We start from the raw sequence: 18,887 nt of genomic DNA, 5'->3' as shown, positions 1-18,887 counted from the left end.
AAAGTAGCCTATGCCACTTTCCATCCCTTCAACTATCTCCACTTAAAAAATCACCCCAATACGTTGCTCCGTTTTGGCCGTGAAAGACGGACAAACAAACAGACACACACACTTTCCCTTTTATAATATTAGTATGGATTATATCAAAATTAAAAAGGAAATACCTATTCCGGTCGTAAGTAGATGTCAACTTGAAACTGGAATTGAAGAAGTTAATATTATAGGAGACTTCTTACTTAGCTACGGGATTCGTATTATATATATTCTGTGGTATTATTCCTTAGAGACATACCTACATAATATTCCCCAAACCGTGATGAAATGGGAAAACAAAAGGCTCCCAATGTTACGCACCTAATGTTCTGTGCGGGACTGCGGGTCCGTCTGACGAATATTAGCCCGGCTCTGAATACAAGGAGAAGCCACATCTAATTTGGTGATCGTAATAGTAGGTAATTTCACGCCCCGCCGTGTTGATCCGTGAAGGGGGCCAACACTTCTTTAATGAGTATAAGGGAGGAAGTCTTAAATTAAGGAAATCTTATTACGAAATTCCGACGTGTGTCGTCGGCTAAAAGCTAGGGCGAGGGATCCATGCGGGCTCTAATGAACGTGCTCAAAATTTATAACACCTTAACCTTTTAGTCATTTTGTAAGGCGGTCATGACCTCGTACTACGCATTAATTTTCATGAAAGTCCATTTTTACTCTTTTAACGGCTCTGGATAAATTGCTCAACGCTGTAATGCTGAAATTGCTGAATGTGAGGTTTCCATATTTAAGTCTTTCATCGCTTTGTTAAAATTCTAAGTGTGAGCTGTTTAATTGGAAAAGTTTGTTAGAACGATAGCGGTCTCGAATGTCTCGATAGGATCTCGGTAATTGTAAGCGGGGCTACTTAAACCGATACTGCAACCGTTACCCGACTTCTGGTGGTAAATATCTAAAAGATGAATATTAGTGGAACACGAATGAATAGTGAATCTTACGACTTACGAGTATGCTCGAGCATAATATGTAGGTAAGCAAATGAATTCATTTTGAATATTAGAGTAGGAAGTTAATTTCATATGTAATGGTCGTCATTTATATTATATTCCGGGTATAACAGACAGATTTCTGAGATATGATGAGCAGAATTATAATTTTAACACTAACGAATAGATTATAAACTGAAATAGATATCATAGACGAATAAAAACGACAAGGGCCCACTGGTGGCCGAGCCGGGAATAGAACCCGGGTCTTCAGCTTACGCGGCTAACGTCCATACCACTAGACCACCCGCCCGCCCTAGTTGTACTAATAACAAATATAATCAAAGTTTGTTCTAAGAAAATATCTGGTTATAGGTAAATCAATTAAAAATGAAAAAAAAAAAACAATATTTATCGTCAAATATATATTTATTATATGTAACGATGTAGATCTTCCCGTGTTATTAAAAACGTGTGACGTGTTACGTATGCACCGCTACTTTTACATTGATTTGTCTTTTTGCTATTTCAATAACAAAGGGAAACCGTCGATAATATCGAAGTAATTAGCAGATAACACTTGATAGCTGACTGAGTGAGTCTAAAAGTATAATCCTAATTGATAACGTTACATTTACAAACAATAAATACTAACAGACCTGTTTGCCAATATGGCATAAAATACTTAATGTACCTCCTCCTGTAACTAATCTATTTAGCTCAGGAGATTGGCAAAGGTCATCTGAATCAAAGTGAGGAGTAAAAGAACTGAAGCGCCAGATGTAAAAGAGTTGGCCAAGGAAACTATTGGTCTGACCCAATCGGTGTAGTTGGAGACCCTGGTGTAGATCTCAGGATAGGAGGTGGCCGCACAGTTGCTGTGCAATGCAAGGATACCCGTCAACGTATTGCCACATACTAGGGCGTTTCCTTCGTCACCCTAAAACAGAATAATACGTTGTTATTTTTGACTTGGTAAGATTTACAACTAGGGAACAAATCAAATAATTTTATTGAATATTTTTTGATTTGTTATTTTTTCCAAGTAGTCAACTATATATAAATTATAAATTGAAAAAATATCATACACGAAACACGCCGTGGCCGCGGCGGGCGGGTGGTCTAGTGGTAATGACGTTAGCCGCGTAAGCTGGAGACTCGGGTTCGATTCCCGGCTCGGCCACCAGTGGGCCTTGTCGTTTTTTCTTTCGTGTATGATATCTATTTCAATTGGTAAGATTTTTATCGAAATAAAACATCAAAATTTGTGGAAGCGGTCTCATTTGTTGTTTGTGTAATCGTGTTAGCTCCCATACCAAATTTCATATTTCCAGTACTCCAAAATTACTCTCAGACTGATGATCATGAGCAGAGGGCGGAATTGCTCATGGCAAAAATCAAACGTCAATAGAGTTGGAATGTTAAATTTTATCGACATAAAATATGAATATGTATTCAGCTATCGATAAATTCAGTCACCTTTTACATTTTTGACTTTAACATTAACCTCTTTGATTAGATTAAATGTAAATTGAATGACATTTAATTACCATTTCTGTCACTAGTCCTTTTGCAACTAATTCACGTTTGAAAAAAATGGTTAATCCAAGACGAAAAACAGCCAACAAATTGATAAAGAAGTATCCTTGTCTTACTTACGTCGAAAACAACTCAACAATATATACTGATAATTTCAGTTTAATCGATAGTCGATAAAATTTTACGTTCCAACTCTATTGACGTTTGATTTTTGCCATGAGTAATTCCGCCCTCTGATCATGAGATTGATACGTTTTATTTTATATACGTAGATAAATATAAGTTATAACTACTAATTTTACTTACGTGGCAACTTGAAGAAACTATGTCATAAGACACTGCGCACACCATAGTAGGTAAAATGTTCGGTAAGCCTTGCAGGGCATTGTAGACTGAAGTGCACTCTTGCTGATTGTATATATATTTATTAGCGTATTTCTGCTCAACGTTGGCCTGAAAAAATATGTTAGAACTATGTTGAATTACACAATTTCAAAAAATAAACGCATTATGGGCTGTTATCCTGTTTTTAATAAAGTAATACCTTGAATGCTTTAAAAATAATAGAATCCTAAAAACGATTAATACTAAAGAAAAACATACATATGTGAGCGTGTTTATTAAAACGTCCCACTTTGTCGGTTACCATTAAGGCGAGATTTACTTGTATCTTTATATGAATAAACTGACAAAGCGGCTTTATAGCAATCGACAAAGTGAGACGTTTTCCCGTGCACACTCACATATTATTGAGAAAAACAATATTTTTACAGTCTACCTTGCTGGACCTATTACAATATTACTCGCGGAAAACGTGAAACTTTGAAACATAACCTCAAAAACATTCTGTCAAGACTGTCACGTTTTTGCGTTTATTTATGTCCATATTTTTACTTTTTTAAATATTTTACATTGCTAATTGCTCAAATTATTGAAAAAATAAAAATAATCTCATTCTGCACTCGATCTCAATAAAAACACAAACATTAACCAACCATTCCACAATTCAAAATTATTCTCTCACTCACTGAGTGAGTTTGCGTTTAACGCGTTAAACGTAACACTGACTGAGTGACTGGTTTAACGCATTAACGTGTTACGCGCTGTCAGTTGAAGTCGCATTAGAAGTGTCACGTCAAAAAAATACTAACCCCGGTTTGAGATGCAGCGGTAGCAGCACCCCAGCCCGCAACCACGCAATCGGTAAAGTCAGCGGGGTTGTAATTGTTGGCGGGCAAGGACAGGGGGGTCGCAGTTGAACTTGCGAAAGCTGTACTTAGCTGAAAAAAAAAATGATTTATTTACTATGTAATGTGTAACTTAAAATGATTATGAGTCAGTTGCACTACCTTCTGTTACCGTTCAAACGTTAGCTAAGTTTTTTGTTTGAGAATTTCCATAGACTTCTACTGCTAGACGTTGATCAGTCGGTTAACTACGAGTATGTTTGATGCAACTGACCCAAAGTCATTAAATATAAGTAGAAACATTCAAAGATCCATACTCTATATCGTGTAGGGTTACGCATTGTTAAGCTGATGTGATGACCACTGCCACTGCTGCCAAGAGTGTGACGACAAATAAGAAGATATTCTACGTAGTTAATCCATTATAATTGTCATTTAGCTCTCCTATTATACATAATAGTTTATATTAATGTACAAGGATGTAGGTACTGGCATACAATGTTATTAGGTACTTATTAGTTTAAGTACCTATATGGGAAGTTACTGTTTGGTTTACAGTACTTAATAGTTTCGTATTAATAAATTTTATTTACCAAAAAACCAAAAGCCAAAACAATTCAAAATCAGCAAATACATGCAAGCACTTAAAAACTAGATCTAACCTAATTACACACACACAAAAACATACACAGATACATAATTAAACCTAACCTAGCAAGCCCCCCCGTGAGCCTCCCGATGCAAAGGTACCCATAACGCATCTAATCGTTTCGTATCTAATCAATCATCCATGTCGTTATCTAAATCAAACAGAGCAAATGGATTAGTCGTGTACCCATCTGTTTCTTGGAATTTGACAATATCGTTATAATTGATATGAATGTATTCGGAATATGGATTGCACAATTTTAGGACTATTTTTGCCTGCTAAGCCGCGGTCCTGGGTTCGAATCCCGGTAAGGGCATTTATTTGTGTGATGAGCACAGATACAAGTTCCTGAGTCATGGATGTTTTCTATGTTTATAAGTATTTATTTATCTATTTAAGTATGTATATCGTCGCTTAGCACTCTTTGCTAGCAAGCTTGGCTTTGTTTGGGGCTAAGTTCGCCGTGTGCCTGCTATACGGCCACAACTCAAAATTTTTAATTTTCTGGATTATTGCAGATTCGTATTCAAAATTGTTCAATTTACGACCTTATTTCGAGAGCCATAGCAAAAAACGTCCTTAAGAGCCTTTTTCTCACAAGTGGCCGTATGGAATTGACCATAAATTGTCAGAAGATTCCCTGCAATACGGCCACTTGCCAGTTTGTTCACATGTAAACCGACGGCCGTTTTGAGTTGTGGCTGTATAGCACACGTTTTAAATGTAAGTTTTGAGTTGCGTCCTAAAAACTTGAGTGATAATTGCGATAAATCCCTTTAAATATTGTGTCAAACAGTCAGTATCACACTTATTATTACAAAATTACCAGCCCGACGCCGAAACTACTACACAAAATGATTAAACAAATCTCAACTTTGTTTTCTTACAAGTGCAGTTCAATATGTCTCATTACTAAGGTCATAATTATTTTTACCAGTCAGTACACATTGCTCTCTACTTAAATTATTAAAAAACTAGACTTAAGATATTCAACGGCATTTGTCGAAAGTGTCTTAGTTGTCAAAGCGGACCCCAGGCTCCTATGAGCCGTGGCAAATGCCGGGATAACGTAAGAAGGATGATGATTTGTCGAAAGTGTCTTAAGATCTGCCCTTTTCCGCTAAACTTGGTTATGGGGCACTCGAAGGCTATATGGTGCACCGTCGGATCTGGGTGGCCACACTGTCACTCCACAGACTCGCACCATCTCCATCTGCACCACAAAGATGAGCAGTTTCCGATGCCTGTCCTGATACGTTTCAGCCGACACCAAACCTGTCAAGGCTCCTTAAATCACACCGGTCGGGCCCCAGTATCGAACTCGTACAGCTCTGTAGGAAGAGCTCTGGCTACCCAGTCCATTATCCATGCCTCTAAGGGGCTTACTTGTGACCCACTTTAGTGGAATTCAATTTGGGGGGGTAGTCGAGACTTCAGTCTGAGAGCCTTTAGCGTGTCGAGGTCTTGGTGGATGGGTAAACTTGTGTCTGCTCGAATCTTGGCGATTTCACGAAATAGGCACTTCTCGGCGGAAGTTTAGAGGTAAAATAGTCATCCCCTGCAACCAGTGTGTGGGAGTTCGTTTTAGGCAGCCTCTGATGAGTCGCATAGTGTGGTTCAGCTGGGCGTTACCGCGGTAGTATGGGTGCTGTTTAGCCACACCTCTGAGCAGTACTCGGCAGAGGAGTAGACTAGGGATAGCGCGGTTGTCCGAAATGTTGCTGCGCTGGCCCTCCAGGTAGTTCCAGTAAGCTTGTGAATGATGCTGCTCCGGGTCTTGAGCTTCGCAGAGAAGCTGGTCAGGTGTTCCTTGAAATTCAGGCTTCTATCCAGGGTGACACCAAGATACGTAAGCTACAAAGTTTTAATTGTTTCAATTTTAAATAATTAATATTACTTGTTAATGACGTAATAAAATGTTGATGATTATAAGCTAAAGCATAGTTAACATAGTATTGGCACGCGTTTAGCGACGAATAAAAAAAATATATTTAAAAATTAAAAAAAAACTGATAATCACATCTTAATTTTAATACGTTGATAACTCTATATTAGAAATTTGGTTGATCTAACTTTTTGCGTTTGTAAGTTATTGATGATGGACGTTGACCGGCGAAAATGCACTGTGAACAAATACGTGAAAAATCCCCTTGGTCTGGGTTAATGATTGCTAAATTGTTGAATTTCTAGAAAACTACTAGGCAATAATTATTGCCCACATCATTATTTCATTAAAGGACAATTAAATAATAGTGGCAAAATAATTCAAAATATCCACTCCTTGCGGTCCACACGGAATCAACAGACAAAAAAAATGGATGAAAATCTTGTTCAGAGGATGATGAATACTATTTTCAGAAAAGTCCGTAATTTTGTGCATAAACATACTGAATGATTGAAATATATGTGACACGCTATAAATTAATAAACGATCTTTTATATTCTGCAATAAAAAATATTGTTTACTTTTTTCTTTTCATTTAAAAATTAAATTCCTCCCATCGCGTACCAATTCTAAATTAACTATGCTTTAGTTACACATAATTATTGCTATCGTTACTGTCAAAGTTCGTAAATAAAATTATTTTAACTATTTGGTGTTTTTTCATATATATTTGCATGATACCTTTATCGAATAACATCGTTTAATTTTGGACGCATCTCAAAATCATAAAAAAATGTTTCTGCAATACAGCCACAACTCTAAATACCTATCTTTCAGGCATTGTATCTTAAAAAAAAGATTTTTTTTGCGAAAAGTGGCGTGATCTTATGGAGGGTTATATCATTCCGAGTAAAAATAGCTAAATTTCAAATTCATAGACCTAAAACTCAAGAAGTAAGATCCTATTTAACAGCCTCAACTATACTCTCAAAACTTTGAGACGCGATTTCTCGAAAAAATGGTTTTTTGAATTGTGGCCGTATAGCAGGCACACGGCGAGTTGATCTGTGTAAGGTGTCCCCAATATTTATTTATTTATTTATTATTGATATACTTGGTTATTAGTGGCTATAATAGTGTCTGTCTAATGAAATACTTACATAGGTAGGTAAGGTTGACTCGCGTAAATAGCAACACAGCTATGCTGCTTACGTAATATGTAATAGAAAATTGACGTACAATTTTGTACATTTGAAAGCATCAATTTAACGTCTGGTTCGTCTTTATACTTTTCATCCTTGCAGAAAGGATTGTCATTTGTTTTTTGACCAATTAAGTTCGTGCCATTCTGTTTTTGGCACCCATTAGTGTTTGTCGTCTGTGGTCATATAAGTTGTTTGTGTTTACCTTATTTCGGCTCATTTGTTATTCATGATCTTCTTTTAGAATTTTCGCTGTTTAATATTTGTTTTCTCAGACGTAGGTTACCAACTAGTGCAAGACCAATGGCCCATTTCTCGAAGCTACAAGTTACAATTTACAAGTAGTGGTCAATGTCTAATATGACAAGTTGGATAGAGACTTCCGCTTGTAACTTGTAACTTTCAGTTTTGGAAATGGGCCCCAAGTAGACCAAAAGTGTCACGTTGAATATAAGTACCTATGTATAAGTGAACATACATGTTATTAATGAATGTATACTTACAGTCACAACAGCCAGGTCTCCAACATAAGACGGTATGCCGAGGTAGTTTGGATGCACGACGTACTGAGCAATATTCCTGACTCTTTCAGTCGCAGTATCGTTGGACAGTAAATACGCGCCGGCAAACACCCTGTAGTTGCCAATGGTGATGGGGGTTCGCGTTCTGTAAACAAATAACAAGTCAATTGTTTTTTTTTAGGGTTCCGTAGTCAACTAGGAACCCTTATAGTTTCGCCATGTCTGTCCGTCCGTCCGTCCGCAGATAATCTCAGAGACCGTTGGCGCTAGTAAGCTGAAATTTGGTACCAATATGTATATTAATCACGCCGACAAAGTGGTGAAATAAAAAGTGGAAAAAAATGTTTGTTAGATATGTTTTGTTTTGGTGGGGTAGGGTTGTAGGGTGGGTTTTTTCATTCCAACCCCAACGTGTGATCATCGTATAACAGGTATATTATTGGATAGGTATTTAAAAATGAATAGGGGTTTACTAACATCCTTTTTAGATAAAATTAATATTTTCAGAAATAATCGCTCCTAAAGTAAAAAAAAGTGTGTCGCCCCCTCTAACTTTTGAACCATTATGTTTGAAAAATATGAAAAAAATCACAAAAGTAGAACTTTATAAAGACTTTCTAGGAAAATTATTTTGATCTTGATAGGTTGAACAGTTTTTGAAAAAAAAATACGGGAAACTACGGAACCCTACACGGAGCGTGGCCCGACACGCTCTTGGCCGGTTTTTATTTCTCTCATGGTCTGCAACTCGACACTAACGGACTGTAACGCAACTGCAGCTTGGATGTTACCATGTATTCCTCAAAATTTCACCCTCCTCTTCTCTAGAGTGGGTGACGTAAAAGTCGACTGTGGGATTGTGGTATAGGAGATGGGCTAGCAATCTGTCACTGCAATAGCATGATTATTGCACTGCGAATTGCTAAGAGTGGCGCTGATTCAAGAAGTTTTAATGTGTTCTGCCTACTCCTTTTGGAAATACAGGCGTGAGTATATGAATACGTATATATTGAAACTCTTATTTGGAATACAAAGTGAGTGCATTAAAACAAAATTTCGGTTCGGCATCCATTTCTGGCCAAAATATCTCGTGAGAAATCGAAGACAAAATTTCGTTTTTTTTTAATTATTGGAAAAAAATCTTAAAATGTTAAATTACATATTATCGCCAAACTGTATAACAGTTTGTTGGCGGTGCGCTTTTGTACATTTATATATGTATTATATATAACTATATTATCCTACAATGTAAGTAAGAGTAAACACAACACAATACAATAGTCATTCTGGTCAGAGAAGCTACTTGTACTTGGTTGTTTCGGTCAAATGGTCATTACCTCATTTGGGCCATTTTTTTCAAAGTTGTCCACCCCACTTTTGTTTTTATTTGGAAATTTTTATGTGGTTTCCACTCAGAATCGCGAGCTCTTTCAAAAAAAAACCGGCCAAGAGCGTGTCGGGCCACGCTCAGTGTAGGGTTCCGTAGTTTTCCATATTTTTCTCAAAAACTACTAAACCTATCAAGTTCAAAACAATTTTCCTAGAAAGTCTTTGTAAAGTTCTACTTTTGTGATTTTTTTTCATATTTTTTAAACATATGGTTCAAAAGTTAGAGGGGGGGGGGGACAGACTTTTTTTTCCTTTAGGAGCGATTATTTCCGAAAATATTAATATTATCAAAAAACGATTTTAGTAAACCCTTATTCATTTTTAAATACCTATCCAACAATATATCACACGTTGGGGTTGGAATGAAAAAAAAAATCTGTCCCCACTTTACATGTAGGGGGGGGTACCCTAACAAAACATCTTTTTCCACTTTTTATTTTACCACTTTGTCGGCGGTATTGATATACATGTTGGTACCAAATTTCAGCTTTCTAGTGCTAACGGTCACTGAGATTATCCGCGGACGGACGGACGGACGGACGGACGGACAGACAGACATGGCGAAACTATAAGGGTTCCTAGTTGACTACGGAACCCTAAAAAAGTGTCCCATGGTTTTTTCCCGTTTGAAAAATGTATGGAAATCTTGGGTATTTTTTTCCTCCTATCAGGATCGGAAGACCTCGCGATTCTGAGTACGAATCGCTTAAAAATACCCATGTTACAAAAAAAGTGGGGTGGATAACTTTGAAAACAAAAAATCGGCCATTTAGAACATTTAAAATGCATAATATTCTTATATGGTGATTGAACATACCCATCAGCGTTCCACTCAAACATGCACGAAGCCGCTGTTAATACGTGCTGTAAGGTGACGAGCGCTCCCCCGCACCTGTGCCCTCTGGTGGATACTTGTGTATTATTTGCGATACGTTGTATGGAAACCTGAATTGAAACATTTGCTTTTAGTTCTACTCTGAACCAACATTGAAATGTATTTATTTATATTTTATCGCTCTTAAGACTGTAACACACTTAGTAACATTGATTAGTTCGTTTTAAAGGTTCAATATTCTGTTAAGCTTTAGAGCCCCCGCACATTGGCCACTTAGTGGCGGCCACTAGTAGCTGCGGACGCGTTTCTCCATACATTTTGTATAGCATCGGCGCACACCGAGCGTTTGAGTGGCCGCGTCTGAGCCTGACCAAATCACTGGTGGTCGCGTTTAGTGGTGGCGACTAGTGGCCATAGTGTGCGCTGCCTCTTATGGTTTACCGCGTATGGGAATTGAAGATTCGCTGCAACTGCCCCGTTTGCAATTCTGTTCGTTGCGTCACTCACATCAACGGACACTGCACTGCCTAAAAACAAATGTTACATGATAAACTTACTGTGCTTTTGTCAATTTATTAAATATTATACTAAGTTAATTATAGTTAAACTCATAACACTTAAATCACTTACAGGCAATTGCCAAAGATAAAACGTAAAATAACGTGAACATTTTGCACGAGTAATTTATTATATATTTCTATGCGGAAAACAACTATGAAATGGTAGCGACAAGCAGTAAACAGGTTTTAAATATTAATCTATTATCTTTAAAATGTTATCATATTTAAGTCACGATTATTTATAATTTCTATTACTCATAGAGTCATCGCATTTCTATATAAATTTCTTTAATTTAAAAAAGATTGAATAAATCTCATTATCTCATACACTTACGATGTTTTGCTTGTGGATAAATGTTTGTCTGGTCTTATTCATATTTATAGGTATCGGGAGAGATAAGATATCTGACTTAGATTATTGAAAAATATTACCGGAATGCAAGGAGGAACCAACGTTACTGGATTGATAAATAAATAGGTATTTAGGTACTTTACCGAACAATGGCTGAAGGATAGATAAACAGAGACAATCTTCATATACATAATAACTGATATATGAGCCACAGGTTTTGTGGTCTTGCACTCACGTGCAATTTCCAAGAGAGAGTTGGATGAAAAAAATCTTTAGTCTTCAGATTTAAAATCATCTGGTCATAGCGGTCTTTAATTACCTAGCTCAGAAAGGAAACAGCCCAGGCCCCGTAGCCGAATGGCATTTCTTCGATGCGAAACGCAACCGAAACGCCGCAGAAATTTAGTCTGGCCCTGTCGCGCTAATATTTACGCAAGAGCGATAGAGATAGATAACTAATAATTAAAAAGATATTATTGTGAGCGTTTCGTGAGCGCTTGTGCATTCGGCTACGCACACAGGGTAGGTAAGTAAGTAAGTAAGTAAGTAAATATTCTTTATTGTACCATTTTACATGTTATAAATATACAGAATGTTGAGTGAGAGTATAACTAGGTAACAACAGGCGGTCTCTTCCAGACAACCTTAGGGTAGCTGGAAAAACGGAACAGAAACAAAAGTTAACAGGCAGTGCAAGAACAATAAAAAATATAGAGAAAACCAACATAAACACACATACATATATACAAAATACATAAATAAATATACCTTACATACACATAATACATACATAAATACAATAAATAAAAATGGCAACTTAACATAGAGATAGATAGTATAATTTAAGCTGATTTTTGAAAATTGGAAGAGATTTTGCTAGTCTTAATTCTACTGTAAGGAATTCCACAACCGTACAGCCCGGAAGGTAAAAGATTACCATTGGATTGGATAGGTACTAGGCACCTATCCAATGGCACAACCACTAACGCTCCGTGGCGTATCGTAGCTTTATTGGCGGTTGCATAAACGATGGTCATTTCGTCTAGGACGGAGCCGGCATTTAAGCTAGGTTTTCTTGAACATGCTGTGAAAACATTAAAAGCTTCGCTCACCAGTTCACCGCGCCCAGATCGCTCATTTGACAATATAACCGCTTGCCACCACACGTCACTGATGCGCCGCGCTTTCACTGACCAGTTTCAAAACTAGGTTTAAACGATGGCTAATCGAACACAATCTAGCTATCAGAATTTACTAATTTAATTTAGTAAGTACCTATTGTAGGTAACTAACTGTAGATAAGTATATTTTATTTTTCTTTTAATTTCTTGTTATGTTAGGTTATAACTTAATAGACAAGTAATTATAATGTATTATTATAATAAATATTGAAATGACATGTAATAGAAATTATAATCAATAAACGGATATGAATATAATCACCGATTTATATAATCCTTGCACCTATTTACAGTTACATACCTTTTACACCTTGCACTGCCTCACACATCTCTGATACTGATCTGTTTTACAATGGTCACGCCACTCACGCCTAATATTTTTGAGAAAGTTATAGTTTAACATAAAAATTGTTTTTATGTATAAACATAAAAACAAACATAAATGCGTGTAATGTATTCATAACAAGTATAATAATTAAAAATAATCTTAGGTATTTGGTAAGTGTAAGTACACCTTTTTTGTTAAGCTGGTAGCCCAATTACTTTTAATCTGCTATGGTAACGGACTAACACACAATGACATACACATACATAGGTACATAAAATAACATACGTGAATTTTGGTTTGCTGGTCGTTTTAGCTGCGATTACGAGCACATTTGGGGGGTTATACTCGTTAATGAGAACGTTAATGCTTTGACCTCCGTCACGTTTTGTAAATAACCCCCCTAGCACACGTGGATTGTGATGTGTGAGGCTCGCTGTTCAGGCACGAAACGATCCTATACGATGCATTTTAGACTGTTTTTATCCTGTATAATAGGCTATAAAAAATAACAATGGAATAAAAATTACCCATTGCGCAACCCGATTAAAAAACAAGTGAGGATTTTTTGTGTAAAGTGTTACCCTGAAATTCGCACGTCTTCTTGAGATTGTGGGCTATCTGATCAAAGGAGGAAAAAATACTTCAGAATTACCTATTTATTTCTTAAACGTTTGCACGAATAAAAAGACATACTAAGCATTTGTGTCTAATTCGGAGAGATTCTCCTTTTGTTTTCAATAAAAATAAATTTATTGTTTACTTACCCGCCCCTGAGGCTACGCTTCGTGCTTTTTGTTAGACATTCGTATGCTGATATGGGGCCCCTAATAAAAATAAATGGTATCTTGCCTGATCTAAATATTAGGATACAAATTCAGGCGAAGCACTATACATCTTCCTTCGCATAAACTATGCCCGGATCGTGCAAAAGTTTTGTTTTATTGTTTTCTGTATTTTGCTTGGTTAGACGTCCGTGTCGTTGTGACGCTGAAATTGATATAAATTGAGAAGAGAAACTGAATATTATGCATGCTATATTATTATTATTAAGTAATATTTGTATATTATCGCAATTTATCGTAAAATTATTTTACACTATTTATTCAATTCACAATCACAGTTTAGTTCATAATTTAGAAATATAATACATGCACATTTAAATAATTTATATGTTTTCACATTATTCGCAAATGTAACTAAATTACCTGTAAAAAGAAAAATTATACAAAGGCAAAAGCAATTACTTTCAAAACTAGAATTACATAAATATTTATTTACTACCCATATAACCATAATCGGTCGCCGTTCCTACGCAAATCCTCCTATTTTGTGTACACACAGGTCTTCGGGTCTCAATGTTTAGTCGCAGTACGGTCGACGTTTAGTCGCGGCGACCCAAATGGGGACGATTGGTAACAGGCACAAATGGTCACAGAAGTGACAGAAGTGTGCACTACGCGTGCACACATTGTTACCGTTTGGCGACTACTTTCCCAAAATCATTCGTTCATTTCATTCTTTTCAAATGGCGACTGTCAGAGACGTCAAAGTAAAAAAGAAATAAAACCATTTGACATTAAAATGTAATGGCATAAGAATTTGTTAAAGACAAATATTGTTTGCATTTGTAATATAATGTGGGCTAATTACCATGGCCAATTAAATTGCTCGAGTGATTTCATAAAATAAGTCTAAATTTATCAACGCGCCATCAATTTACCTCAGTTTAACCAGTAATAATATTATTGACTACTCGGTGTTTGCGTGTTATGTATATTGATTGGTGAAGTTTTAGTGCTCCGGTGCATATACTATACTGAAATATTAAAAATAATGCCTAGAAAACCAATAAAGTTGTTAAAATATGGATTAAGACGGTAATATTCCATGTAAAAAAACAGTCGCCAAACGGTCACCAAACGGTCGACAAACGGTCGCAAAATGGTCGCAGCGTACACGCGTGACCGAAAGCTATTTTCAAAATGGCTTAATTCTTGTATTAATTTTTTCCAGGTATCCTCAAACTTTATAAACAATTAAATATGCCGTCGTACTCAGTTGCCCTCACTAAAGAAGATTAAAAAAAAAATGTAACGTGCGTACCGAGCTGCTGGGTTGTAAAGGATCGGGGATCATATTATTATGGTCTTCTATAGAGCAACTAGTATTTTGCGGCATTTCACAATTGACACTTGTTGAAGTAGTCGTCAATAATATTACTATCAACATTAATTTCAGCGATCTGTACTTCTTTTGTCAAGATTTTTGTACTTATAGATAAGTGTCTACAAATTTGTAATGTTAAAGAGACATAAATAAAACGTAGTAGAGTAAATAATGTGTTTTTTTTTGTAACCCAAACAAAATACTTGTAGATACGAGTGCGGAAAAGAGGAAAATCGATACGAGTAGCGATAAATTAATACACGAACGAAGGGAGTGTTTTAAATCGACACGAGTTGTGAATGTCCTTTTCGCACGTGTATCGTACGACGATTTTCAGTACCTAAATCTAAGCTAAGAGTTTCGACCAGACAAAAAATGAATCATTGCTTGATTTGCTCGCACTACTGCGTGTAAAAAGCAGCATCTGTACTGAAAAAAACTATCATTGCGCAACAGAAATTCTATTAATATCACAGTAAATACTCTATTTCATTTAATTCCTACTTTTATTGTGTAAAGCAACACTGCACTTCATTTTTATCAATAAGAATTAAAAATTATATATTTAATACATTAAGTAACTATAAAGTGCTTATCTATTTGTATTATCATTCTGCACTTTTCTTAACTTTCCCACATTTCTATAAAATGTCGAAGAGTGCTTAAATGGTCGTCGTCGTTTATTATTATTTAATTCGCTCATATTTAAATGATTCAAAGCAACCAGTCCACAACTTCACAAGAAAGTTTGAGAAACCTTCGTATTTCAGATTGTCATTTGCGGTTACAGTGGTTTAGGAGCAGTTCGGTAATCAGACCTACACATGTGTGTACAAATTCTGTCAATGTCACTGTCAGAAACCGTTCTGACAGTGACAATGACAGCCACAAATTCGTCCACATGTTGTTACCGTTATGTGTGCAAACGTCGACTAATAAAGTGTCGTTAAAAGTCATTCTGACAGTGACATTGACAGCCACAAATTCGTACACATTTTGTTACCGTAACGAGTGCACACGACGACTACACTTTGTTATTGTAACAATACGGTCGCATTGTTTGCACGACGTTACCACGCGTTATGTCACATTTGACAGTTAGTTACTGATTTGAAGATTTTGCGACTGAAATGGTTGTATGGGTAATTATCGTTTGCAGAACGCGTTGCGTTGCGTTGCCTTGTACGGTGGTGGCAGATTTGCTGGGTGAATCAGTCGGCTCGGATTTGGCGCGCCTCAAGGCCGCATCTAGGTGTGAGTCGGGAGCATGGCTTCACGCGCTACCTTCCCCCCAGTTAGGCACTATGCAGTGCTAGATAATGATTCCTTGAGGATTGCAGTTGCTTTGCGATTGGGATCGAAGGTTTGCAAGGTGCACAGATGTGTGTGTGGAGCCATGGTTCAGGAGGACGGCCACCATGGCCTTAGTTGCCAGAGGTGCGCGGGGCGTTTTTCACGTCACCACGCGATAAATGAGGTGATTCGCAGGGCTTTGGTTTCTGCCAATATACCCTGTGTCCTGGAGCCTCCGGGATTGTGCCGTGATGATGGCAAGAGGCCGGATGGTCTTACGTTGGTTCCTTGGCAGAAAGGTCGGTGCCTCTTATGGGACGCAACGTGCGTTAGCACCTTTGCACCGTCCCATCTGAGTCACACCATCAGTGCTGCTGGTGCAGCTGCGGAGTATGCGGCGAAACAGAAGCACTCGAAGTACTCTGTCTTGGAGCCAAAGTATGATTTTATACCAGTTGCGGTGGAGACTGCAGGGCCTTGGGGTGCAGAGGCTAAGAAGTTTGTGTGGGAATTGGGTCGGCGGCTTAGAGACGGGGGTTGCGATCCTCGCACCGGATCGTACCTGGTCCAACAAATTTCCCTGGCTGTACAGCGAGGTAACGCGGCCAGTGTCATGGGAACATTTGGGCCAGCTACGATCCGGGGTGGCACCATAGGGTAGTTTATAGTGTTTAAGTTTGACAAAGCCTGTTGCGGATTATTTCATTTGTATGTATGTAGGTGACAAGGCCTGTAGCTGTTTTGTTTTATGTCCACTTGACGAAGCCTGCGCTGCTGATCACGAACTATTTTTGTTGGTATGATTTTTGGGTTTGGTTATGACTTTGACTTTTTTTTATTGTATTTTTTTAACCCTGAATAAATTATAAAAATTATCGTTTTAAATACACATGTTCCTAGCTATCAGCAAATATGTAATATAAAAATACATCGCATGAACAATTAATATGAAAAATCAAAGGTTCAAAATTATATTTACAATTTAAGGCATTGCTGTCCTAAATACTGAAATTATTCAAACATAAAATTGGTACGTACTAGATGATGACATATTCAATTATAATATATTGCCATTTTGTAAAGAAATTTAGCACGATTACAGTAATCAAAGCAACCCGACGCCAGGCTGAATATTTTTAGTGAATTAATTGTACGAAACTCATTATCCGTGACAAGTCATTATTCTTTCGTAACATTAATCACTTCTTTATCGGACAAGTCTCGGGAAATCGCATTCTCTTGGCTAGTGTTTGAATAACGTTTCCTGCTTAATTTGTGCACTCTAGAGAGAAAAGTTTGAGCTATATGCACTGAGGCGTAATATATGGCTTCAACTTTCAAGAACTTGGGAGCTCTGAAAATGGAATGGATGATAAAATGGCATAAGCGTGTTTTTCGAACTGCAGTGTATAATTTTAGGGGATTTGTTGAATGAATTCAAGCTGACTTTATAATTTGTTCTTCATATTATATGCAATTATGCATCCAGAATCTGAAACGGAAAAAATAACAATGTAGTGCCGGCATGCCATTAAAGACTGTATCGTTAAGTATGAGGACAACTTTGAGTAGCCGTATTTATTTGCTATTATATTTTTTTCTTAAAACAAGACATAGGCTTAATAAGGCACATAATAAGGTTCACATTTTGTCGTAGAAACTCGACGTAAAGCAAGTGGTTTAGACAGTATTGACTTAATCCTCCCGAGTAACAATTACGATTCCGGACAAATGCTACTAGAAAATTCACAAAGTGCGTAAAAAACGATACGATTGCGAAAAAAATTGTACTGTGTGAACCTCAACGACATATGATCCACAAAGCAGAATATCTGGACATAGTCTAGCCATAGTTATTTTTAAGAAATAAAGTTCAGGATCTGTGTATGGCGGCCATTTAGAGAATGTGGCATGGTGCTTCCTCTAACTCCGACTTTGATGTCGAATTTAACTATCATACACTGTTTATATCGATTTGGTTTAGGCACTGTTCAAACACCGTGAATGTCAGTTAGACTTTGGCCTATGGCTAATTTTTTTATCTGTTTCTCTCATCCTGCTTGCATCAAAAATTTACGACAATCCGGAACGTTGCTCAAAATAGCGTTTTTTTAATTATATAAATTCACCGCATTTATTCTGCAAGTACCCAATTGAAAAACCATGAAGAGGACTCTTAAAGAATATATTTTGGCAGCATATTAACCTTTGTTTGTTGAAATCGTACAAACAGTCATTGAAATATTCTCAAATTAAGCCAGATAGGGGTTGTCCGAAATTTATTTGCTAGACCTTAATGAAAGTACCATAAAGTCTCTAAAATAAAAATAAAATGAGGCCTTCTTATATCAAATAGTGCTTACCAATACCTTCAGATCATACTCTCGGAACATAATAATATAAAATTATGCACACGTCAACATTTAGACGAGGTTTGTTTTGTCTTATACTTATCGATACAGTCCTTAGTGCCATTTCTTGACTCCACTCCACTTTTGTGGAGCACTGTATATTTATACTATAGTTACCTTCTTACCTTTGATTGTAATAATTAAATAATAATAATTTAATTAATGTAATGATGTTATTTACTTGTATTTACAAAATGACAATATTTAAAATGCTGATCAAATAAATCATTCACAAGTCAAATTTTCGCAACAATAATTATATTTAAGTAGTACTTTTACGACTCAACTAGAACTGCAACCGCCAGAAAAAATAGGTATAGGTATCTATTTTTGTTTTTGCACTGCCTGTTAGCTTTTGTTTCTGTTCCTTTTTTCCAGCTACCCTGTTGTCTGGAAGAGTTCGCTTTTTAGC

General features: G+C 36.8%; 1 protein-coding gene across 1 annotated transcript; it reads right to left on the bottom strand.

Annotated features, from left to right (window-relative positions):
* Window positions 1-1,387: 1,387 nt before the first annotated feature.
* LOC125224724 (trypsin alpha-3-like) lies at window positions 1,388-10,932 on the bottom strand. The gene is made up of 7 exons (XM_048128163.1): window positions 10,815-10,932; window positions 10,626-10,711; window positions 10,167-10,294; window positions 7,943-8,105; window positions 3,668-3,796; window positions 2,823-2,969; window positions 1,388-1,917 (listed from the first exon to the last, which is right to left on the bottom strand). The coding sequence occupies exons 1-7, from the start codon at window positions 10,852-10,854 to the stop codon at window positions 1,693-1,695; spliced, it is 918 nt and encodes a 305-aa protein (XP_047984120.1). The 5' UTR covers window positions 10,855-10,932; the 3' UTR covers window positions 1,388-1,692.
* Window positions 10,933-18,887: the final 7,955 nt, after the last annotated feature.

This window comes from Leguminivora glycinivorella, chromosome 3, assembly GCF_023078275.1.
Source record: "Leguminivora glycinivorella isolate SPB_JAAS2020 chromosome 3, LegGlyc_1.1, whole genome shotgun sequence".
Taxonomy (NCBI): domain Eukaryota; kingdom Metazoa; phylum Arthropoda; class Insecta; order Lepidoptera; family Tortricidae; genus Leguminivora; species Leguminivora glycinivorella.
Note: the sequence above shows the minus strand (reverse complement) of the source record. Positions and strands in the feature narration are given on the sequence as shown.